General features: G+C 44.7%; 1 protein-coding gene across 1 annotated transcript in view; it reads left to right on the forward strand.

Annotated features, from left to right (window-relative positions):
* Positions 1–23,474, forward strand: part of LOC142596419 (complement C1q tumor necrosis factor-related protein 3-like) — a 128,471-nt gene extending 104,997 nt beyond the window's left edge. Inside the window, exons 4-8 of the mRNA XM_075725521.1 lie at positions 996–1,107; positions 4,087–4,241; positions 5,872–6,001; positions 9,403–9,502; positions 23,396–23,474. Of these exons, the coding sequence (XP_075581636.1) occupies positions 996–1,107; positions 4,087–4,241; positions 5,872–6,001; positions 9,403–9,502; positions 23,396–23,474 (576 nt within the window). The remainder of the gene's footprint in view (positions 1–995; positions 1,108–4,086; positions 4,242–5,871; positions 6,002–9,402; positions 9,503–23,395) is intronic.
* The last annotated feature ends 1,654 nt before the right edge of the window (positions 23,475–25,128 follow it).

Genomic DNA, 25,128 nt, shown 5'->3' on the forward strand with positions numbered 1-25,128 from the left:
GAACTGCAGATTTGCACCTCAGGATAATAGCAAAAAATTGTAGGAAAAAAGCGACAAAGAAGGAAAAATGCGAAGGAGGTAGAGAAATAAAATCAAACCCAGGACCTCTACCTCAGCTGACCCATCGGAAGCTTTGTGACCGCTAAATCACCACAAGAGCCTAGTTATGAAATCCAGCCAGGATTGACTGAGACCCCATTACAATAATTTGGGAAAGAAAAGCACTGAAATAAAGCTATTATCAAACTATTATTACAGTAGCTGAGCTGTGTATAATAAACTCATTAGTTTATTTATGTTGCTATATTAATTTCAGCATATAAACAGGTTTTCATAGTTACACACCCACAACTACAAATAATCAAATGTCCATAACACCAGGTGTTGTGATCAGTTCAAATTTTTGCCATGTACCTTGGAACTTTTTTAGGTTCTCCTAACTTTAATAGCCTGTAAATATGCAAGTCTGGGGCCATGAACAGGAATATGCTGCACAGAAATTTTTTAACATCTCCTTCCAGTGGTCCAACCCAGGTTTTTTTATGTTTAGTGGAGGATAGTTCATTGCTGAAGGTCAAATGAAGTGCCTTGTTTCCTACCACTCATTGCACATACACTTGTTTGTCAACAAAGGTCAGCTGAAATGTGGGATCAGTGAAAAGCAGGATAGGAACCTAACTGAAATATTCATCTAACTTTCATTACTTGGTATTATTTTCTTTTCAAAACCCCCATTATTTGACAGGACAAGTTTGGGGTTTTTTTAATATTCATATAGCTCTTAGAACATTTGTAGAGCTTTCCCCTTAAATGTTCCAAAAATAACATCTTTAGGGACAATCCAAGTATGGGAGATGAGATTTCAGCCCAGATAAGAAGTGCTTTGAAAACTTAGCAAATATATAAACAGAGATAATGAAGACCCTGTAACTGACATGCATATGATTGATGCCCTCCATGAATTAGCTATTTAAAGCTTATTTTTGTGCACTTAGCCCCCACAAACCAGACTGCAGAATCCAGACTGTAGTTCCTGCTGCCATGGTGACTTCAGAGTTCGACTCTACCAAGGGCCCCCAGGACCTCCCGGGCCCCCTGGGGTGCCAGGTAAGGATGAAGTTTAATTGATTTTTTTGATCAGTCTAATTACAGGCTATTCTACAAAATATCAGAGAATGGTTCAAACATCAGTATTTGGGGACAGATTCAGAAACAAGTTTTTCTATGATTTCTGGGGGGACAGATTTTCAGTTAGACTCTAAAGTCTTTTCCAGTGAAAACCCATTTGTTAATAAAATTCAGCTTTCACAAATTCATACTGAAAGTAATCCTCTTACATTTCTAGGGCAAATTGTTCTCTCTTCTTAAAGCAGCATGAAGCTTCCATTAAAGTTGGAAGAACTTGTTCCCTGGAGTTGATTATTGTGATCACCTTTGAATATCCAGCTATGCTATTGTGTACTGTATTCAGGAGCTTTTTTTCATCTAGTATACTGCTAGCCAATATTTTACAGGGACACACATGCTCCTATTCTCTCATAGAAATGTCGTCTTTTCTTTCTTCTTGTCTTCCATAATAAAAAAATACTTTTTTTTTTTTCATTAAAAATGCACACAGAAGAACAGGATACACAAGAAAAGGGTATACTTTGATCTGATAATTAACATGGAAAAAGAAGAGCCTACAGAAGGGAAAAAGATAGTTGTGTGTCGGTGTAAGTTTGTTATAGCAGCTACCTTCAGGGATTTGAAAATCACCATTCCTAAAGCAGACTTATAATGTAAATTAACATGTCACTGACTGACAGATTTGTCTCATCTTCCAAAGCTTTCCTCTTCTGTTATCACAATAAAAATGCAATTTCCTAATCCTTCTGTCTCACAAATATACTGACAGTAACAGACATAACAGATAGCCATACACAAAAAAACATTAGTGTGGTGACTTTTGGTAGAAACAGTTTACAGTAACAGTTGAATCTGACTGTTATGAAGTTAAATCTGAGTGAATGAAGTGTTTTGAGAATTAGCTTCAGTTGGCAAAATATTGAAATAAATTGTTACTTTGACATATTTTGGGTATTAGGCATAATTAGGCATATTTGGCATTAGCCTGCTGTGAGCTATTCATGCATCAACCCTTTATAAAAATAGTATTGATCATTACAGATATAAGAGAAATCTAATGGTGTGCAGAAATATTGCATTACGTCTTAATAAATCGTTGGGTTCTTAGAAGTGGGACAAGATTTTGTATTACGCCCATGCTTTCAAGGCTACCAGTTGATACAGGGAGACACAGCCTAGTCCCAGCTTTGCCCTTTCCTTATGCGAGGATGTATCTCAATCACACTCCCATGCCACAACAGGATGCCACAAACACGTGGCCCACAGCAACCTTCTGCAGCCTGGAATTTCTGTGTCACCTCTCCTATGAGGCCAGGCTGAAAGAGTTGGGGTTGTTCAGCCTGGAGAAGAGAAGGCTGCGAGGAGACCTTATTGCGACCTTCCAGTACTTAAAGGGGGCCTACAGGAAAGACGGGGAGAATCTTTTTAGCAAGGCCTCTTGTGACAGGAGAAGGAATAATGGATTTAAACTAAAGACGAATAGATTTAGACTAGATATAAGGAAGAAATTTTTTACAATGAGGGTGGTGAAGCACTGGAACGGGTTACCCAGAGAGGTAGTGGAGGCCCCATCTCTAGAAACATTCAAGGTCAGGTTGGACGGGGCTCTGAGCAACCTGATCTAGTTAAAGCTGTCCCTGCTCACTGCAGGGGGGTTGGGCTAGATGACCTCTAAAGGTCCCTTCCAACCCAAAGCATTCTATGATTCTATGATTCTATGATCTACTGCATTTCATATCATTGTGCACATAAGGGGAATGACAACAGCTGCTTTTCCCTTGATTGAATCAAATGTTGCTTGCACGTTTCTGTTCTGAACTGGTAGAGAAGTAGTTCTGGTTTTACAAGATGGATCATTCTTGTTATTTTTAAGTTACTGATTTCTCCATTCAAATAAAAATTTACTTAATTTCTTCCACCATTTAGCTTCCTTGTTTGAAGTCAATTTTTTTCTCAATACAAAAACTCTGAAGAATCACTTAATCATTAGATTTGATCTCAGACAATACCATTCTTCTTGTAAATTCATGACCAGAGTGACTAATCAGAGAGCAAGCAGAGTGGCAAAGAATCTAATTTCAGTTCAGGTAGAATTAGAACAATGATGACTCTAATTAATCCCCTGAGTAATTAATTGAAAGATCAGGCTTTTGCTTCAGGTAGGCATAATAATTGCTCAGTTATCCTAGCCAACTTTAAAATTTTGTCAGTCGCATAGATGTTTGCTTGGTAATTTCCTCAGGAAGGAAGTAATACTGCAGATGCAGGAATATGTTTTTATAATGACCCGTTTTATAAGAAGCCATCTCAGAAAGCCTCATTATAAGACTTTTGTCTGTCTTTAAATCTAGGAACAAGCAATCAACCCCTTCAAGCTAACCAGCACACTGAGAATGCAGATTCTCCCATTTTTGGCACAGATAGGTCATTTAGCTAGTTTAAGGCTATAGCCATTCTCCATTTGTGTAGACGTGTTTTAAAGATAGCAAAATGTTCTTCAAAATTATCTTATCCTATCCTAATTAACTTAAATTGTTAGGAAATAAGTTTTTACACAAAAGGAAAAGCAAGAGCGCTTATGCAGGCTACCTGGTATGTGTTAGCAGGCAGTGGCCTTCGCTTTCCCCATGCCTCACGTCTGCTGAGGTCTCGTCCTTGTACATCTCCCCAACAATGCAATGACCTGAGACATCTGCAGTTTATACAGCAACATGAAGATAGCATGAGCGTTAACTCTTAAACACCAATGTACGTTCTTCTGGAAACTTGTTCATCAAAACCTTCACTTTCAGCTTAACCCCACAACTGTTTCTTATTCATCGCAGCTCAATATGGGTTTTATGGTACTGAAAAGTGCATGTGTTGCAAACTGGTGGAAAAGGACCCTGTCGCAGGCATCTGTTAAAATATATTATATGAAATTATTTAAGTTAAACAGAAAGCTCTGTTTCCTTTAAGGAAATCATGGAAAAAATGGAAATAATGGAGCAACTGTCCAGGAAGGAGCCAAAGGTGAGAAAGGAGACAAAGGAGATATGGGACCAAGGGGAGAGCATGGCCATCATGGACCCAAAGGCGAAAAGGGTTACCCTGGGATTCCCCCAGAGCTACAGGTACAAAATCTCTGGCTTGTGTTGGCTGCAGCAGTTCTCAGGTTATGGAGTTTTCTTCTCTGAAAAGCAGCACCTAACTACTGTAGGATACTTAAGAAGCAAATCCACCTGTAAATTAATACAATGAGAGACATATATAGCACTTGTCATGATTGACAAATGTGCTCTGACAGATCTTCCTGGAAAAGAAAGACAACAGGGCTTAGTCTTTCTTTAGAGTAAGAATCCAGCTGAGAAATGGTCAGGAAGAAACATATATGGTTCCCTTTTAGTGCAGAAAGACAGTATCTGGGTCATTAAAGGAGAATAGTGGGGGCTATAATTTTTGTATTAAGCTGTATCACATACTTAACTCTGCACTTCCTAGGGCATGTGAAAAGAGTAAAGGAGTCACTCAGGCCCATGCTTCTCAGCTCAGTCAGGCTTTATGAGATTCTCAGAAGCATATGTATCCAACTCCTCAAAGTATTGGATCAAAACCTTTGAGTGCAGACAGGAGTCCTCTGGTTTTGAAAAATACCTCTCAGTATCTATCTGTATTTTCAAATGTCTCAATACCTTAAATATGTTGAGAAGCATGTAGGTTCTGTCTATGAATGAGCTACCTAAAAGCCAGGTGAGCATTAAAACATGGGTTCAAGCCTGAGCTGATAAGTTCTGCTGAGGCATGGAATACATTTGTTTGGGCTCAACACTGTGTTGACATAGACCCATAGCTTTTAGATTAGAGCTTCTTCATGCCCCAGGAATTTGGCAGATGGTGGAGAGCTTATGTGTGTATGTATATATATATACACACACACCTGCAGTACAGCAGAGGCATGGTGTAGTCCTGTTCTTAAGGCAACCAAAAGTAAATGGGACTTGGCTAACTAGGACCCTTGGAAGAGATAACCCCCTTCCCTGCCCATGCAAGATAGTCCTCTATAAGTTGTTCCCTGGTATCTTACTGAGGGTAATCTGAATTGTCCAATGTGGGAGGTTTTGCACTGCCTCCTATGAAACATTTTCCACGGCCAATATGTCTCACTGCAAAAAGTGTAATATGAAGTTGAAGCACAGTTTTCACTTTCTTAGTTTCCTCTTTTGATGTCCACCACCCTCCGTTGTTGTGACTGAGGGGTACAGGGCAACTGGTAAGAGAGAAAAAGCACTGACTATTGAGTCCCAGCCACTGCACTTCTAGGGGACCACTAATAAAAATGCTGAATGTATCTCTGAAGGTATTTAGCAAGAAATGCTAATGTGTATGGATTTTACCAAGCATTATTTATTTCACACATTCAGTTAAAAGCAATATCCATACATTTCAATACCAGTTTTCTATTGCATCATTCTAGAGAGAGTTAAAGGTAAATAAAATCCCAAATGAAGATCCTGACCTGCAAACACTTGCCCATACACTTACCTTTACAGTCATGAATTGAATGTAAGAAGTCTAGTCCTCTTCCAGTTTCATTCAATGGGAGTTTTGTTACTGGAGTTTAATGGCCTTGGAGCAGGCCCTAGAAGAACATCTCTGTCAGGAAAATAAACAGACCGCAAATACAGGAAAAAAAATCTGTAGCTGATTCCTCTACACATGTGCATTTAATGAACAGCTGACTGACTAAGAACTATGTTTTGGCAGGTTGCATTCATGGCTTCCATGGCTACTCACTTCAGCAACCAGAACAGTGAGATCATCTTCAGTAGTGTCAAAACCAATGCTGGGAATTTCTTTGATGTCATGACTGGGAGATTTGGTGCTCCAGTGAATGGTGAGTGTTTGCAAAACAAAATAATGCAATTCTGGGAGCTATGGGGAGGAGCGTGGTCAATAATGATGAGAAAATAGTAACTGCCTTTGTACAAGGCACTTATGAGACTTGCTCTGCATAGCTCCTGCCGCCTACTTTCAGGAAAAATGAAACTGGAAACTGAGCAAGCCAAGAGAGGGCTTGCCAGCCAGTGAGACTAGTGCTGGCACAAAGGCAGGAGGAAGAGACATGGCCAGAGTTGGGGAGTGGGACCATCTGCTTTGAGACCTCTAGCCCTTCTGCCACTGTGATGAGATAACCATGGCCCGATGTCACAGCAGTGGTTTCACAGTCGTCTCCTCCACTTCCTGCCTCCGGTCACTCTCTTCATCCCCATCTTCCCTCATGCCAGTCCAGCTGTGAGCTGGCCAGCAACAGATGTGTGGCTGGAAATGAGGCATTAGTTTTTCCTGAGTTATTTTTCAGCTGTATCAATCCCTCATCTCACACAGCTGTGGTGCAGGAGGTGCAATAGGAGATGGGGGAGGTAGGGCCATAACCAAAAACATGTCTAAGTGAAACCTGAGACCACCTTCCTTCTCTTGGCCTTTCTCACCCTGCCATTCATTTACTCACAGCTATGAGAAGTGATATTAGATTAAATGAAAGTCAGGCCCTCCAAGCTTGCTGTGACACATCTTACTGACAGTTAGGGGTGTGTGTCCTCACAGCTGCTTCCTTTTGAGGTTAATGTATATGCGGATGTTAATAAACTTTGACCCACAACGATTTAATGACAAGAGAAGAGAAGAGAAGAGAAGAGAAGAGAAGAGAAGAGAAGAGAAGAGAAGAGAAGAGTAGAGTAGAGTTGAGTTCAGTTGGAAGGGACCTACAACAATCATCTAGTCCAACTACCTGACCACTTCAGGGAAGACCAAAATTTAAAGCAAATTATTAAGGGCATTGTCCAAATGCCTCTTAAACACTGACAGGCTTGGGGCATCAACCACCTCTCTAGGAAGCCTGTTCCAGTGTTTGACCACCCTCTCGGTAAAGAAATGCTTCCTAATGTCAAGTCTGAACTTCCCTTGACGCAGCTTTGAACCATTCCCATCCGTCCTATCACTGGATACCAGGGAGAAGAGATCAGCACCTGCCTCTCCACTTCCCCTCCTCAGGAAGCTGGAGAGAGCAATGAGGTCACCCCTCAGCCTCCTCCTCTCCAAACTAGATAAACCCAAAGTCCTTAGCCGCTCCTCATAGGACATGCCTTCCAGCCCTGTCACCAGCTTTGTTGCCCTCCTCTGGACGCATTCAAGTACCTTAACATCCTTCTTAAATTGTGGGGCCCAGAACTGCACACAATACTCAAGGTGAGGCTGCACCAACACTAAATATAGCAGGATAATTACCTCTTTTGACCGGCTGGTTATACTGTGATGCACCCCAGGATGCAGTTTTCCCTCTTGGCTGCCAGGGCACACTGCTGACTCATATATTGAGCCTGCTGTCAACCAGCACCCCCAGATTCCTTTCTGCAGGGCTGCTCTCTAGCCACTCTTCTCCCAATTTATACTTGTGCCCGGCATTACTCCATCCCAGGTGCAGAATCCGGCATTTATTCTTGTTAAATTTCATGCCATTGATGATTGCCCAATGCTCCAATCTATTTAGATCCCTCTGCAAGGCCTCTTGTCCCTCAAGAGAGTCAACAGCACCTCCCAGTTTGGTATCATCATCAAACTTGCTAACGGTGCATTCAACTCCTGCATCCAGATCGTTGATAAATATATTGAACAGAACTGGCCCTAGAATTGAGCCCTGAGGAACACCACTGGTGACCGGTCACCAGCCAGATGTATCCCCATTTGCTAAAACCCTTTGAGCTCTGCCCTTCAGCCAGTTCTTCACCCAGCGCACTGTGAACCCACTCATCTCACAGTTGGGCAACTTGTCCAGAAGGATGCTGTGAGGGACAGTATCAAAAGCCTTACTAAAATCCAGAAAAACTACATCCACTGCCTTCCCTTCATCCACTAAGAGAGTGACCTTATCATAGAAGGATATCAAATTAGTTAAACAGGCCTTTCCCTTTGTGAACCCATGTTGACTGTGCCTGAGGATTGCATTATTCTTTAAATGCCTTTCAGTAGTACTCAGTATAATCTTCTCCATAATTTTTCCATTACTGAGGTTAGACTAACAGGTCTGTAGTTCCCTGGGTCTTCCCTAGTGCCCTTCTTGTAAATTGGAATAACGTTGGCTAGCTGCAAGTCAACAGGGACCTCCCCAGACTCCCAAGACCTTTGGTAGATGATTGAGAGGGGTCCTGCCATAACATGTGCTGGCTCCTTCAGAACTCTGGGATGAATCCCATCAGGCCCCATGGACTTGTGAACATTCAGCTGATACAGCTGGTCCCTTACAATTTCAGTGTCCACAAATGGAAAATCACTCTTCCCACACTTATGGTCCTCCAACTCAGGGGACCGGGCAGCCCAAGGTCTATCAGTATTATTAAAGACTGAGGCAAAAACAAAGCATTGAATGCCTCCACTTTTTCTTCATCCCTATTAGTCAGATGACCATCATCAACAAGTATCAGTCCAATGTTTTCTTTAGACCTCCTCTTGCTATTACCATACTTAAAAAAGCCTTTCTTGTTGTCTGAAACAACACTGGCCAGTTTCATCTCTAATTGAGCCTTAGCTTTGATGCATACTCCAAGCTCCCATTGCAGGGTCAATGCTACAGACTTACTGTTCAGGAAACAGGAGCTTTGTCATCCCTCCTGGAGGAGTCTTGTAGAGCTCATGGCACATAACATAGTTGCACTGACAACATTGTTGGTGCCTTTGAGGCAGAGGAAGAACTTAAAAGGAAAAGGGTAATGGCAAGGGGTGTGTTGTGCAAGAAGAGAAAGCGGTGGCTATGTCTGCATTGTGCAGGATGTGGTACGGCAGGTGAGCAGCAGTGGGTGCTGCTAAAACTGCTTGTGCCCTGCCTGACCTGGGCAACGTGCTGGCTATCTGACAGCCTCTGAGGCTGAGCCCTGGCTGGCCTGGAGGCTGCCCTTTTGGGGAGAGGGAAGGAGCAAGAAAGTAAGGAAAAAAAGGTGAGAGAGAGGTCACTTGACTCAGCCTCTGGGAAATTTCCCTTTCGGTGAGAAGGGAGGGATGGGCAGCCTTGCCATGTTCAAGTACAGTCATTTCTCTGGAACAGGTTGTGGCTAAACCCCTGCCATATGCAGAATAAAAATGAATCAGATTTTGGCACACTATTAAGCAGAAGCAAAATATCCACTGACAACTGGAAGGTAATTTTGGCCTCAGCTGTTACGTTTTCTAAGCAAGAAGTACAAGTCTGTAGCATGACTACCTTCCTCTATGGAACAAACACATTATATTTGGTAATCGTTTCAGGGGTGTATTTCTTCACCTTCAATATGATGAAACATGAAGATGTGGAGGAAGTGTACATGTACATCATGCATAATGGCAATACAGTTTTCAGCTTATATAGGTAAGTGAAGGGCCAGGCCATTTTCACATTCTGACCTGCACAGCCCCATTCCTGAGGGAAGCTGGAGCAAATTACCATAGTACTGTATATCTCCCACATCATTTCAGAAAGTGGAGTGCCAGGTGATAACTGGCAAAGACTATCATGACCATATGATCTAGTACAGCAACACCTGCATGCACTAAAGAGGTGAAGTAGGTGATGTGTGAGGAAAACAAACTGTCAATGAAGCACTAGGAGCTGAAATAATAAGAAACAAACAGACAAAATTTGGATTTGGCAAGGAATATACTTGTTTCTCTTATTTTTCTGTTTATCATGATGGGAAAAGTGAGTTAAGACACTGTAACAAGGCTTTAATCCTTTAGCATCTTGGTTCTGAATGATGATACTTAGCAGCACTTGCAGGGACCATTGTACCAATAACAACAAGCAACTCCTTATCATTGCAGACTGAATGCTTTGTTGTACAGATCTTTTGTCTTTTTTATTGCAAATGTGTTAAAGAAAGTAAATTTCTATAATGTTCTGTCTTTCTGTGCATAGGATTTTTGTTTCATAACCTCAGACTAATACATTAACATTAATACATTAATGCATTTGACTTTTTGGTTGGAGACCTTCTTCTCTTTTTTTTGTAACTTTTCAAATCATTCTTTTCAAACCAGTTATTTCCAAGGTCAATATTGTGTTCTGTTAAAAGAACAAAACAACATGCACATTTGAATTCCTCTACTGAAGACAAAATGAAAACATGTCAGCTTACATAAGCCCAGTGAAAATAAGAGTGTGTCACAGGTGGATTATTGAGATGAGTCATCATCGTGGGGTTAACAAAAAGATTTTATTAAACAATGATTAAACAGCAGTCAAGCACTCTACTACTTACTACACGTCTAATAATTAAGCTATAGCTTGATGTGTAAAAAATGTGGCTTACCTCACTGTAGACATCAGATGCCGGGTAAGGGATCTCTCAGCCTTGAGGAGTAACCTTGAAAGGCATCCCTACTCAAGGGGATTCACTGCCATGCAGCCTGCTGCTGTGCAGGAGAGCTCAACAGACCCTGGTGGCTGCAGATATTTATAGCGTAAAGTGGTTGGCTCATAGTCAGGTTTTTCTGCTGTGTTCATGCGGTTTCTGCTGCTTTTCATCCCAGTCTCCAGCCAAACTCTTTTTGCGGTTTTGGTGCTGGGTTCTCGCTGATAGCCTTGCACAATAGCATTAACTTCAGTTAGGCCGACTTGTTGAGCATGTGCCTGGACCAAAGTTCAGTTAGTTTAAACAGGAGGAGTGCACCCATTACAGAGTGACTAACACATTTAACTAGACTTCTTTCCCAGCCACGCACAGGTAAATGATTACAGAATCTAATAAAAAGCATTACTGGTTTCAAATTGCATAATATTCCAAACTGCATGTAGTGTTTATTTCAAAGATTTCTGTTTCAAAGAATATCCAGTTATTCTGGTGTCGTGGTTCAACCCCAGCCAGCAACTAAGCACCACGCAGCCGCTCGCTCACTCCCCCTACCCCGATGGGATGGGGGAGAGAATCGGAAGAGTAAGAGTGAGAAACACTCCTGGGTTGAGATAAGAACAGTTTAATAAATGAAATAAAATAAAGTAAAAGAGCAGTAGTAATAACAACAATATAATACTAACAGTAATAATAATATACAAAGCAAGTGAGGCACAATGCAATTGCTCACCACCCACCGACCGATACCCAGCCAGTTCCCGAGCAGCGATCGCTGCCCCCTGGCCAACTCCCCCCAGTTTCTATACTGAGCATGATGACATATGGTATGGAATATCCCTTTGGTCAGTTTGGATCAACTATTCTGGCTGTGCCCCCTCCCAGTTTCTTGTGCACCTGGCAGAGCATGGGAAGCTGAAAAAGTCCTTGACTAGCCTAAGCAGTACTCAGCAACAACTAAAAACATCAGTGTGTTATCAACATTCTTCTCCTACTAAATCCAAAACACAGCAGTATGCCTGCTGCTAGGAAGAAAATTAACTCTATCCCAGCCGAAACCAGGACAAGGTCATATAGTATATATATGATAGTATATATAGATATATACTATCATATATGATATATATCATAGCAGATTGGATTGTTTTATACTGTAGTTCAAAATCACCTGTTGTTGTCATCCTCAACTTATTAATAACAAGGCCAGTGTAGAGTCTTATTTGACAGAAAATAAAATACAGGAACATGAATGTATAAGTGTGCATATTTTGTTATAGCGTTCCTTAAAAATAGTTGCTGGTAAAACAGGATTTTTACTACGAACAAAGAATCATATCTTTAGTCATTCCTTTGTTAATTTAGCAACTCTCATCAATTATGAGCTAGATCCCCAGGAATTCCTCGGACAAAAGGGGTCCCCCCAGAAGACTGGAAGATGATCCAATTACAATTTAAAGAAATTTACAGCAAGGATGACTGACTAAAGACAGAAGTATCTGAGAGTGTTAGAAAAAGTGAAGGAAAGAGCGTGAGAGAGTGTGTGAGAAAAATCTGCTGTCCTCCAGGATAGGTCTTTCCAGCCTTGTTGCAGTGGCCTCTCGGTTTCTTGACTGTCCTTTTGTAATCAGACTGTTTGCACTGGTGTGTGTGTTGAGCCTGATTTTGATTACTGTTCGTAAGGTTAACCAACCAATTGGAAACGCCACACAGGAACATGCTCTAAGGCATTTGATCCCTGGATGGCAGGGTGTACGGGAGGATGTGGGCAGGTGCCTGGGGCCATTATCACCTCCAGTATCCTGGGATTCTATGCCTGAACAGACATGCAATCCTGTTGAATTCATACACCATTTGAAGGAGGAGAGCCTTGCCTGCACCAATGAAACACAGCAACTTCTAATGCTCTGTTGGGGCCTGGCCCATGCCTATCGAGCCTCTGTCCAGCACCCCCAAAAGAGCAAGAGAGCCTCCCTATCTAGGGGCACACAAACGGACACTGAGAGGATCTCTCAATCAGAGGCCACACAAACGGACCCTGAGAATGTCGCTCAATCTGAGATCACACAAACACACACCGTGGCTAGAGACACAACCCTCAACTACAATAGTTACTCCTATAGTCAAGGAGAAACAATGTAAGTAGAGGTTGATCCAGTTAATAAGAGAGGAAGAAGCTCCTCCTGAGACAGAGCAGGAAGAAGAATCAGAAGAGGCAGCCTATTCTGCAGCAGGGCAGCCACAAAAACAGGAGGAGGAAGAGACAGAAAACATAAAAGAGGCAAAACCCACCCTGTCCCTTTCCCTGAGAAAGCTGTGAGAACAAACCAAACCGACCCTAAAGGGGGACAAATAAGATAACAGACAGAGTCTCACTTCAGAGATGATCCATGTCACAAAGTCTGGAGTCAGCCAGGCGTCCACAGTGACAGTCCAATATCTCATAGAATCATAGAATCATTTAGGTTGGAAAAGACTTTTAGGATCATCAAGTGCAACCGTAAACCTAACACTGCTGAGTCCATCACTAAACCATGTCCCTAAGCACCACGGCTACACGTATTTTAAATACCTCCAAGGACGGTGACTCAACCACTTCCCTGGGCAGCCTGTTCCAAAGCTTGATAACCCTTTCCGTGAAGAAATTTTTCCTTATATCTAATCAAAACCTCCCCTGGCGCAACTTGAGGCCATTTCCTCTTGTCCTATCGCTTGTTACTTGGGAAAAGAGACCAACACCCACCTTGCTACAACCTCCTTTCAGGTAGCTGTAGAGAGCAATATGGTCTCCTCAGCCTCCTCTTCTCCAGGCTAAACCACCACAGTTCCCTTGTTCAGACTTGTTCTCTAGACCCTTCACCAGCTTCGTTGCTCTTCTTTGGACATGCTCCAGCACCTCGATATCTTTCTTGTAGTGAGGGGCCCAAAACTAAAAACAGTATTCAAGGTGCAGCCTCACCAGTGCCAAGTCTGAAGGGACGATCACTTCCCTAGTCCTGCTGGCCACACTATTCCTGATACAGGCAGGATGCCGCCTTGGCCACCTGGGCACACTGCTGGCTCATGTTCAGCCGGCTGTCGAACAACACCCCCAGGTCCTTTTCCGCCTGGCAGCTTTCCAGCCACTCTTCCCCAAGCCTGTAGCGTTGCATGGGGTTCTTGTGACCCAAGTGCAGGACCCGGCACTTGGCCTTGTTGAACCTCATACAATTGGCCTTGGCCCATCGGTCCAGCCTGTCCAGATCCCACTGTAGAGCCTTTCTACCCTCGAGCAGATCAACACTCCCACCCAGTTTGGTGTCATCTGCAAACTTACTTACTGAGGGTGCACTTGACCCCCTCATCCAAATCATTGATAAAGATGGTAAAGAGAACTGGCCCCAAAACAGAGCCCTGGGGAACGTCACTTGTGACTGGCCAATGATATACGAAGCAAGCGATGCACAATGCAATTGCTCACCACCCGCCGACCGATACCCAGACAGTTCCCGAGCGGCGATCGCTGCTCCCCGGCCAACCCCCCCCAGTTTATATACTGCCCATGACGTCATATGGTATGGAATAGCCCTTTGGTCAGTTTGGATCAACTATTCTGGCTGTGCCCCCTCCCAGTTTCTTGTGCACCTGGCAGAGCATGGGAAGCTGAAAAGTCCTTGACTAGCATAAGCAGTACTTAGCAACAACTAACACATCAGTGTGTTATCAGCATTCTTCTCATCCTAAATCCACAACACAGCACTATGCCTGCTACTAGGAAGAAAATTAACTCTATCCCACCTGAAACCAGGACAGTATCCACCCCTTATTCTATACCATCTATGTCATGCACAGGCCCTCCCCTTTCCAATGTGTTCCAATTAATCACCACCACTTTCCCTCTCCTGATATATACACACAGATATCATTCCCTTTGTCTATGGGCCATCCCTCTAAAACGTCCCTTGAGTTCATTTAGTCCATGACTTTGGGTTCCATCTGTCATCACAGTCTTTCAGAGCAGGAGAGGTGGTGTGCAGTGTTGGATTGTTGCATGCTGAAGCCAGTTCTCATTCCAACACGGTTTCATCAAAGTTCATTCTTCAATAATGTAGGCAATTCTTACTGCAATACCATTGAATGTGGCATATAGCAAGCATAAAAGAGATAACATACAGTATTACATAGCAATTAACATCATACAATTTAGTTCATTGGCTATTTTCACCCAAAATCAAATCCCCTTGAGGTACACATTGGACTTCCCCATCCTTTCCCATTACCTACCAAGTGCACTCAGGTCCTTGAGCAAAAGCAATCCCAAGAACAGGTTTACCCTATCCTGATAAACGAATAACCCAGACTGTCTTCCCCAGCATATTTTTTATGTGCACTACAGGGACTCTATCTCCTTCTACAGTACATAAAACTGTTGATTGGGCAGGGCCCGCTCGATTGGCAGATCCCCTAGTGCTGACTAATCACGTGGCTTTTGCTAAATGTGTATCCCAATGTTTGAATGTCCCACCACCCATTGCTCTCAGGGTAGTCTTTAACAGTCCATTGTATCGTTCGATTTTCCCGGAGGCTGGTGCATGGTAAGGGATGTGATACACCCACTCAATGCCATGCTCTTTGGCCCAGGTATCTATGAGGCTGTTTTGGAAATTACTCCCATTGTCTGACTCGATTTTTTCTGGGGTGCCATGTCGCCACAGGACTTGCTTTTCAGGGCCCAGGATGGTGTTCCGGGCGGTGGCATGGGGCACAGGATACATTTCCAGCCATCCGGTGGTTGCTTCCACCATGGTGAGCACATAGCGCTTGACTTGGCGGGTCTGTGGGAGTGAGATATAATCAATCGGCCAGGCCTCCCCATATTTATATTTCAGCCATCGTTCACTATACCCGAGGGGCTTGAACCGCTTGGCTTGCTTGATTGCAGCGCATGTTTCACACTCATGAATAACCTGTGCAATACTGTCCATAGTTAAGTCCACCCCTTGATCACGAGCCCATTTATACGTTGCATCTCGTCCTTGATGGCCTGAGGCGTCATGGGCCCACCTAGCTATAAATAATTCACCCTGATGTTGCCAGTCCAAATCCACCTGAGCCACTTCAATCTTAGCAGCCTGATCTACTTGCTGGTTGTTTTGATGTTCTTCAGTGGCCCGACTCTTAGGTACATGAGCATCTACATGACGAACTTTTACAACCAGGTTCTCTACCCGGGCAGCAATATCTTGCCACAATGCGGCAGCCCAGATTGGTTTGCCTCTGCGCTGCCAGTTGCTCTGCTTCCATTGCTGCAGCCACCCCCACAGGGCATTTGCCACCATCCATGAGTCAGTATAGAGATAAAGGACTGGCCACTTTTCTCTTTCAGCAATATCTAAAGCCAGCTGAATGGCTTTCACCTCTGCAAACTGACTCGACTCCCCTTCTCCTTCAGCAGTTTCTGCGACTTGTCCTATAGGACTCCCTCCATACAGTAGCTTTCCACTTCCGATGCTTTCCCACAAGACGACAGGACCCATCAGTGAACAGGGCATATTGCTTTTCATTTTCTGGCAATTTATTATACAGTGGGGCCTCCTCAGCACGTGTCACCTCCTCCTCTGGTGATATTCTAAGGTTTTTTCCTTCTGGCCAGTCCATGATCACTTCCAAGATTCCTGGGCGACTGGGGTTTCCTATTCGAGCCCGTTGTGTGATCAATGCAACCCACTTACTCCATGTAGCATCAGTTGCATGATGTGTAGAGGGGACCCTCCCTTTGAACATCCACCCCAACACCGGCAGTCGGGGTGCCAGCAGGAGCTGTGCTTCAGTACCAACCACTTCTGAAGCAGCTCGACCCCCTTCATATGCTGCCAATATCTCTTTCTCAGTTGGAGTAGAGCAGGCTTCGGATCCTCTGTATCCCCAACTCCAAAACCCTAGGGGTCGACCTCGAGTCTCCCCTGGTGCTTTCTGCCAGAGGCTCCAGGTAGGGCCATTCTCCCCGGCTGTGGTGTAGAGCATATTTGTAATATTCTGCCCTGCCCGGACTGGCCCAAGGGCTACTGCATGAACTATCTCCCGTTTAATTTGTTCAAAGGCTTGTTGTTGCTCAGGGCCCCATTTGAAATCGTTCTTCTTCCGGGTCACTTGATAGAGAGGGCTTACGATCTGGCTGTAATTTGGAATATGCATTCTCCAAAAACCCACAACGCCTAAGAAAGCTTGTGTTTCCTTTTTGCTAGTTGGTGGGGACATAGCTGTTACTTTGTTGATCACATCCATTGGGATCGGACGACGTCCATCTTGCCATTTTATTCCTAAAAACTGGATCTCCTGTGCAGGTCCCTTAACCTTACTCTGTTTTATGGCAAACCCAGCCTTCAGAAGGATTTGGACTCTTTTCTTCCCCTTTCTCAAACACTTCTTCTGCTGTATTGCCCCACACAATGATGTCATCAATATACTGCAGATCTTCTAAAGCTTCACCCTGTTCCAGTGCTGTCTGGATCAGTCCATGGCAAATGGTGGGGCTGTGCTTCCACCCCTGGGGCAGTCGATTCCAGGTGTACTGAACACCCCTCCAGGTAAAAGCAAACTGGGGCCTGCACTCTGCTGCCAAAGGGATGGAGAAAAATGCATTAGCAATGTCACTTGTGGCATACCACTTGGCTGCCTTTGACTCCAGTTCATATTGAAGTTCTAGCATGTCTGGCACGGCAGCACTCAGCGGCGGTGTAACTTCGTTCAGGCCACGATAGTCCACTGTCAGTCTCCACTCCCCGTTAGACTTTCGCACTGGCCATATGGGACTGTTAAAGGGTGAGCGAGTCTTGCTGATCACTCCCTGGCTCTCCAGTCGACGAATCAGGTTATGGATGGGAATCAGGGAGTCTCGGTTGGTGCGATATTGCCGCCTGTGCACAGTTGTGGTAGCAATCGGCACCTGTTGTTCCTCAACCTTCAGCAACCCTACAATAGAAGGGTCCTCCGAGAGACCGGGCAAGGTGGACAACTGTTTAATTTCCTCTGTCTCCAAAGCAGCTATAACAAAAGCCCACCGGTACCCTTCTGGGTCCTTGAAATACCCTCTCCTGAGGTAGTCTATGCCAAGGATGCACGGAGCGTCTGGGCCAGTCACAATGGGGTGCTTTTGCCACTCATTCCCAGTTAGGCTCACTTCAGCTTCCAGTACAGTTAGCTGTTGGGATCCCCCTGTCACTCCAGAAATACAAATGGGTTCTGCCCCTCTATAGTTTGATGGCATTAGCGTGCACTGTGCACCAGTGTCCACTAGAGCCTTCTACTCCTGTGGGTCTGATGTTCCAGGCCATCGAATCCACACAGTCCAGTAAACCCAGTTGTCCCTTTCCTCCACCTGGCTGGAGGCAGGGCCCCTCTAACACTGGTCACAGTATTCGCTGTTCACTTCCTGTAAATGTGAATCAAAAGTCCCCTGATCAAGGTCGGAAGTAAAATTAGGCCTCTTACTCTGTCTGGGGAACTGCTCACTGGAAACTGGAGCTGCAATTTTCCTGGGAGAACCGCCTTTTCTAATAGTTTTTCCTTGCAACTCACACACCCGTGCCTCTAAGGTTGAGGTGGGTTTTCCATCCCACTTTCTCATGTCCTCTCCATAATCACGCAGGTAAAACCACAGGGTGCCCCGTGGTGTGTATCCTCTATATACTCTCTCTTGAGCATAGGGACGTTGACTCCTAATGGCTGAGACACTGGTCCGTGCAGGTGGGGAGTAGGACAGATCCTCTCTGAGTTGTTGGAACTCTTGGCACATTTTTTCAGACAGTTTTTCCACAGCCGAGACACAGGCCCGTAGGGAGGAAGAGATACTTTCTTCGTATTCCCGGAGTCATCTAGCCACTTCATCCACTGTTGGTGCCTCGTCGTCTTTCCAGGCCAGCATTGCCAACGAGTTGGAATACGATGCTGGTGCGCTCCGTACCACCTTCCGCCACATGGCTCGTGTGCACCTGACTTCATCTGGATCTTTGGGTAACCGCTCATTGTTCAGGTTGCTATAAATGACCTCCAGCACGCGTAATTCCCTCAGGTACTGGATACCCTTCTCTACGGTGGTCCATTTGCTTGGGCGGTATAAAACATCCTCCTTGAAGGGATACCTTTCCTTCACGCTTGACAGAAGTCGCCTCCAGAGGCTGAGGGTTTATGTCCCTTCTCCAATTGCTTTGTCAATGCCCCCTTCCCTAGGAAGGGATCCCAGCTGCTTGGCTTCCCTACCCTCTAAATCCAGGCTACTGGCCCCGTTATCCCAGCATCGGAGCAGCCAGGTGATGATGTGCTCGCCTGGATGACGACTGAAATCTTTTTGCGTATCTCGCAGCTCACTCAGGGATAGGGATCGGGTGGTCACCATCTCATTCATAGGTTCTTCCTCCTCTGGTTCTCGTGATGGCCCTGGTTCATCTTCATCCCTTACTAAACGAGCCGATATTCTCATGTATTTTTTCTTGTGTATAGGGGCAACTGATACCGGCATGGGTTGGTTCTCTGGTTTATCCACGGTGCCTGTCACCGGGGTTGGAGTGGCTGCAGTGCCCATGGCTGTGGTTTGAGTAGCCGCAGTGCTCATGGCTGTGGCTGGAGTAGCCACAGTGCCTGGGGCAGGGGTTTGAGTAGCTGCAAGGCCTGTAGTGGGGGTTGGAGTAGCCGCAGGGCCTGTAGTGGGGGTCTGAGTAGCCACAGTGCTTGTTGTTTTGTCATCAGATCCAGAGACCTTCTCTTTCCCTTGAGGGTACTGAATAGTGTTCAACAGGGCTCAATAGGCATGGGGCAGCCCCCAGCATGTTGCAATGATTTGTGTCTCTTTGGAGTTGCCTGGGTGACAACATACTTTTTCCAAATACTTTACTAGTTCTTCAGGATTCTGCACTTGTTCAGGGGTGAAGTTCCAAAACACTGGAGGTCCCCACTGCCCTAGGTACTTGCCCATACTATCCCACACACCCTGCCACTCATAATTCTCCAGCCTTGGGGCAGATCTCTGGATGATATTCTTAAATTGCTTACTAACCTTTGTCAAAACCGAAACAATATTCCCAAGAAGTATCAATAGAAGTATCTTAACTGCCCAGGGGTGTTCAAGATACTGGAAAGTTGTTGTAATGAAGGAGGAAACATCATAGAAGAAGGTGGCGAAGGTGCCATTCTGTATTTCCTCCACAACAAATCTCTCAGAGGAAGAAGTTTTGATAAGGAACCTCCCAACCAAAATATCATTAATCACTGCAGAGCATAGCACCCTGCACAAACCAACACCAAGCTTTAACATTGTTGTGGTTTAGCCCCAGCCAGCATCTGAGCACCACGCAGCCGCTCGCTCACTCCCCCTACCCCAATGGGATGGGGGAGAGAATTGGAGGAGTAAGAGTGAGAAACACTCCTGGGTTGAGATAAGAACAGTTTAATAACTGAAATAAAGTAAAATAGTAATGATAATAATAACAATATAATAATGATAATAACAATAATAATAATATACGAAGCAAGTGATGCACAATGCAATTGCTCACCACCCGCCAACCGATACCCAGACAGTTCCCGAGCAGCGATCGCCGCTCCCCGGCCAACCCCCCACAGTTTATATACTGAGCATGACGTCATATGGTACGGATTAGCCCTTTGGTCAGTTTGGATCAACTATTCTGGCTGCGCCCCCTCCCAGTTTCTTGTGCACCTGCCAGAGCATGGGAAGCTGAAAAGTCCTTGACTAGCATAAGCAGTACTTAGCAACAACTAAAACATCAGTGTGTTATCAACATTCTTCTCCTACTAAATCCAAAACACAGCACTATGCCAGCTACTATTAACTACTACTACTATTAACTCTATTCCAGCTAAAACCAGGATATCTGGCATAATGACAACATAATCAACAAAACCACAGTGTCACTGTTTGGACTGGTCAGTGGTCTTATTGAAATATTTTTACAATGGAGTGACTTGTTAAATCTAGCAAAGAGGCTCATATAGCATGTTTGTAATCCTCTATAGTTTTGTGCCGCTGGCAATGCCATCTAGCATTTTTGAAAATAGAACCACTGAGCAGCAAAAGAAAATCTTTTCTCAGCATCTCACATATCCTACATCTCTAAGCCAGGGACCCAAGAAATACAGCACAGACTCTGGAAAACAACTTTTTTTCTATTTCCAAACATGGTTTAGAGGTGAAGCTTCAACAGTGTGAGGGATGGCAAGTCAGGTAAGTCATGTAAAAGGCATGATTTATTTTAGCAGGACAAAGAAAACTTTGAAATGCACTTTCTGTTCCTTTCCATAAAACTCACTTCATATGCAAGAAATGAAGACCAGTGAATATATGATGGCAATCATACAACACAGATAACCTCCCCACTGCAGAACCATATGAAGGGGTTCTCACCTCAGCCCAGTTGTCATATTGTCTCCTATCCCAATTTAGCTGTACTCCATAGGTAACAACACTGTGCTGAGAGAATACTCTGTCTCACAGTTAGAGCAATGCTCTGCATTTAACTGTGTATTGGGTTTACGTGGCAAGGTTTTGGTGGCAAGGTTTTGGTAGCAGGGGGGCTGCAGGGGTGGCTTCTGTGAGAATCTGCCAGAAGCTTCCCCCATGTTGGACAGAGTCAGTTCCAGCTGGCTCCAAGATGTACCCACAACTGGCGAAAGCTGAGCCAATCAGCAACATTAGTAGCACCTCTGTGATAACATATTTAAGAAAGGGTAAAACAGCTGCTTAGCATCAGTTGAGCAGTGAGGTTATGTGAGAGAAACAACTATGCAGACACCAATGTCAGGGAAGAAGGAGGGGGAGGAGGTGCTCCAGGCGCTGGAGCAGAGATTCCCCTGCAGCCCCTGGTGAAGACCATGGTGAAGCAGGCTGTCCCCCTGCAGCCCATGGAGGTCCATGGTGTAGTTGATATCCACCTGCAGCCCATGGAGGACCCCAGGCCGGAGCAGGTGGATGCACCCTGAAGGAAGCTGTAACCCCATGGCGAGCCCGTGCTGGAGCAGGCTCCTGGCAGGAACTGTGGCCTGCAGAGAGGAGCCTGCGCAGAAGCAGGTTTTCTGGCAGGACTTGTGGCCCCAGCAGGGATGCATGCTGGAGCAGTCTGTTCCTGAAGGACTGCACCCCATGGAAAGGATCCATGCTGGAGCAGTTCTTGTAGAACTGCAGCCCATGGGAAGGACCTTATGTTGGATCAATTCGTGAAGGACTGTCTCCTGTCAGAGGTACCTCACGCTGGAGCAGGGGAAGAGTGTGAGGAGGAAGGAGTGGCAGTGGGAAAGCATTATGAACTGACCACAACCCCCATTCCCCATCCCCCTGTGCCACTCTGGGAGAGGAGGTAGAAGAATCCAGAGTGAAGTTGAGCCCGGGAAGAAGGGAAGGGTGGGGGGAAGGTGGTTTTATATTTGTTTTTATTTCTCATTATCTTACTCTGAATTTGATTGGCAATAAATTAAGTTAATTTCCCCAAGTCGAGTCTGTTTTGCCTGTGATGGTAACTGGTAAGTGATCTCCCTGTCCTTATCTCGACGTATAAGCTTTTTTCATCATATTTTCTCCCCCGTCTTTTTGAGGAGGGGGAGTGATAGAGTGGCTTGGAGGGCACCTGATGGCCAGCCAAGGTCAACCCACCACAAACTGCTACTTTTTTGTAAGGCTATATCTAGATGAAATATGAAACTGATAAGCAACTGAGAGCTGCACTGAAGTGGCAACAAAATGACCTTTGCATTTTTTTAATAAATATAAAAGTAAAAAAAAAAAAAGAAGAAAAAACACCTCTTGGGCTTTTTTTACCATATTAGAGGATGAAACTAACAAAGAATCTCTAGATAAAAAGAGAGGGGAGCTATAAAGCAATTGTAATGTGAACTGAATGGACATTTAGGGCCTACTTCTTTATGCTTTGATCCTTTTACACCATTCATATAGGAGAAGCAGCTTTGGGTAGATGTTATTAAATGGCCATTTGGGCAGTGGAAAACCTAAAGCAGCCAAAAGAGACCACAGTGTATTTTTCATAGTGAGGCAATGGAATTCACTTTCCATCATGGTTCTGCAGGTGTAATTGAGTGGTTCACAGAGGATCACTACCACAGCACATGAATAAACACACCATCCAAAACTGCACTGAATGTGCATTATCTACCAAGGCAAACAGCATCAAGGAATTTAAAAAAGGCATCTGCTGTGAACATTTTTGAATGTTGGAAAAGAAAACATCAGCAATTTGAACTTTTTGGATCCCCAAAGCTCTGCATTACCAGATTCCAGAAACATCTCAGAGAAAAAGAAAATATTCCAATTTTCATACTTTCCCTGTTTTGGAGAGCTTTTTTTGCTATTAAATATATATATATAGTAGAAATCATAGAATCATAGAATACCAGGTTGGAAGGGACCTCAAGGATCATCTGGTCCAACCTTTCCTGGCAAAGGCACGGTCTAGACAAGATGGCCCAGCACCCTGTCCAGCCGAATCTTAAAAGTGACTTGTGATAGCCCCCAGGAGGATTCGTTCCATAACTTTCCCAGGGACTGAAGTAAGACTGATGGGCGTATAATTTCCTGGATCCTCCTTTAAGCCCTTCTTGTAGATGGGGGTGACATTAGCCTTCTTCCAGTATTCTGAGTATTAGTCCGCTTTTCCATCTCTGGTATGCTTCTCTTTTGGTTTTGAGCAGACTCAGAAGCTTGTAGTTAAGCCAAAGGGGTCTCTTTCTCTGCCTGCTTCCTTTACCTTTAAAGGGGATGAACTGTTTTTGTGCTTCCAGGAGAGTGTTCTTGAAAAACTCCCAGCATTCGCTAGCTCCTTTATCCTCCATGGAAGCTTCCCACGGAATCCCTCCCAATTAAGCTCTGAGCGAGCTGAAGTTTGCTTTTCTAAAATCTAAAACCTTTGTCTTAGTACTAACCTTCAGCATGCTCAGCAGGATCCCAAACTCCACAACAGTGTGATCACTGCAGCCAAGGCTATCACTAACTGAGATATTACAAAGCAGGTTTTCTTGGTTTGTGAGTAGCAAGCCCAGCAGTGCCTCATTCCTGGTTGGCACATCTAACATTTGTATGAAGAAGCAGTCCCCTATGCATTCCAGGAACTTGATGTCTGGGTAGTTGAAGTCACCCATAAGAACCAGGTTCTGTTGACCCAAAGCTTGCTTAAGTGACCCAAATATTGCTTTGTTGTCCTTATCGTCTTAGTTTGGAGGTCGGTAGCAGATGCCTACTGTAAGATCCCCCTTGGAGACAATGCCTCTGATCTTGACCTAGCGGCATTCGATAGGGCTTCCACAATCACTGTAGTTGACTCCTATGCATTCAAGGTTCTCCATAACATAGAGCATGACTCCTCCTCCTCTTCTTCCCTGCCTGTCTTTACGAAACAGCCTATAGCCATCCATCACGTTCCTCCAGTCATGTGAGTTGTCCCACCATGTTTCAGTTATTCCTATGATATCATAACTTTCTGACTGGGCACGGAGCTCCAGTTCCTCCTGTTTGTTCCCCAGGCTGCGTGCATTGGTATACATACACTTGAGGTGGTTGGTCTTCTGGTTCTCGTCTTGGGAGGCAGCTAAGGAACATTTGTCACTGCTCTGGTTGGCCTGGCTTATTCCCCAGTTGGTTGCAATGGTGTGAGCATTGCCACTTTGGACCCTGTCCCCCGAGTCCTTCAGTTTAAAGCCCACCTCACCAAGTTGGCCAGCCTGCTGCCAAAGATTCCCTTGCCTCTTCTAGACAGGTGGAACCCATCCCTTCTGTCGTGGTTTAGCCCCAGCCAGCAATTAAGCACCAAGCAGCCGCTCGCTCACTCCCCCTACCCTGATGGGATGGGGGAGAGAATCGGAGGAGTAAGAGTGAGAAACACTCCTGGGTTGAGATAAGAACAGTTTAATAATTGAAATAAAATAAAGTAAAATAGTAGTAGCAATAATAACAATATAATAATAATAGTAGTGATAATATACTAAGCAAGTGATGCACAATGCAATTGCTCACCACCCGACGACCGATACCCAGACAGTTCCCGAGCAGCGATCGCTGCTGCCCGGCCAACCCCCCACAGTTTATATACTGAGCATGACATCATATGGAATGAAATACCCCTTTGGTCAGCTTGGATCAACTATTCTGGCTGTGCCCCCTCCCAGTTTCTTGTGCGCCTGGCAGAGCATGGGAAGCTGAAAAAGTCCTTGACTAGCATAAGCAGTACTTAGCAACAACTAAAAACATCAGTGTGTTATCAACATTCTTCTCCTACTAAATCCAAAACACAGCACTATGCCAGCTACTAGGAAGAAAATTAACTCTATCCCAGCCGAAACCAGGACACCTGCCTAACAGGCTACAGTCATTGAAGAATGTCCCATTGTCATAAAAGCCAAAACCCTCACGACGGCACCAGCCATGAAGCCAGAAGCTGATTTGTATTATACATCTATTTCTGGCTGCACCCTTTCCTCTAAGTGGTAAAATGGAAGAAAAGATAACTTGGGCACCAATACTATTCACTTGCACCCCCAGGTCTTTGTAGTCTTCCTCGATTCTGCCCAGGTTCTGGCTTGCAGTGTCATTCGTGCCCACATGAAAGGGTAGCAATGGATGGTAGTCTGTGCTCCTGACAAGTTGTGGCACCCT

Source organism: Pelecanus crispus, chromosome W (genome assembly GCF_030463565.1).
Source record: "Pelecanus crispus isolate bPelCri1 chromosome W, bPelCri1.pri, whole genome shotgun sequence".
NCBI lineage: Eukaryota > Metazoa > Chordata > Aves > Pelecaniformes > Pelecanidae > Pelecanus > Pelecanus crispus.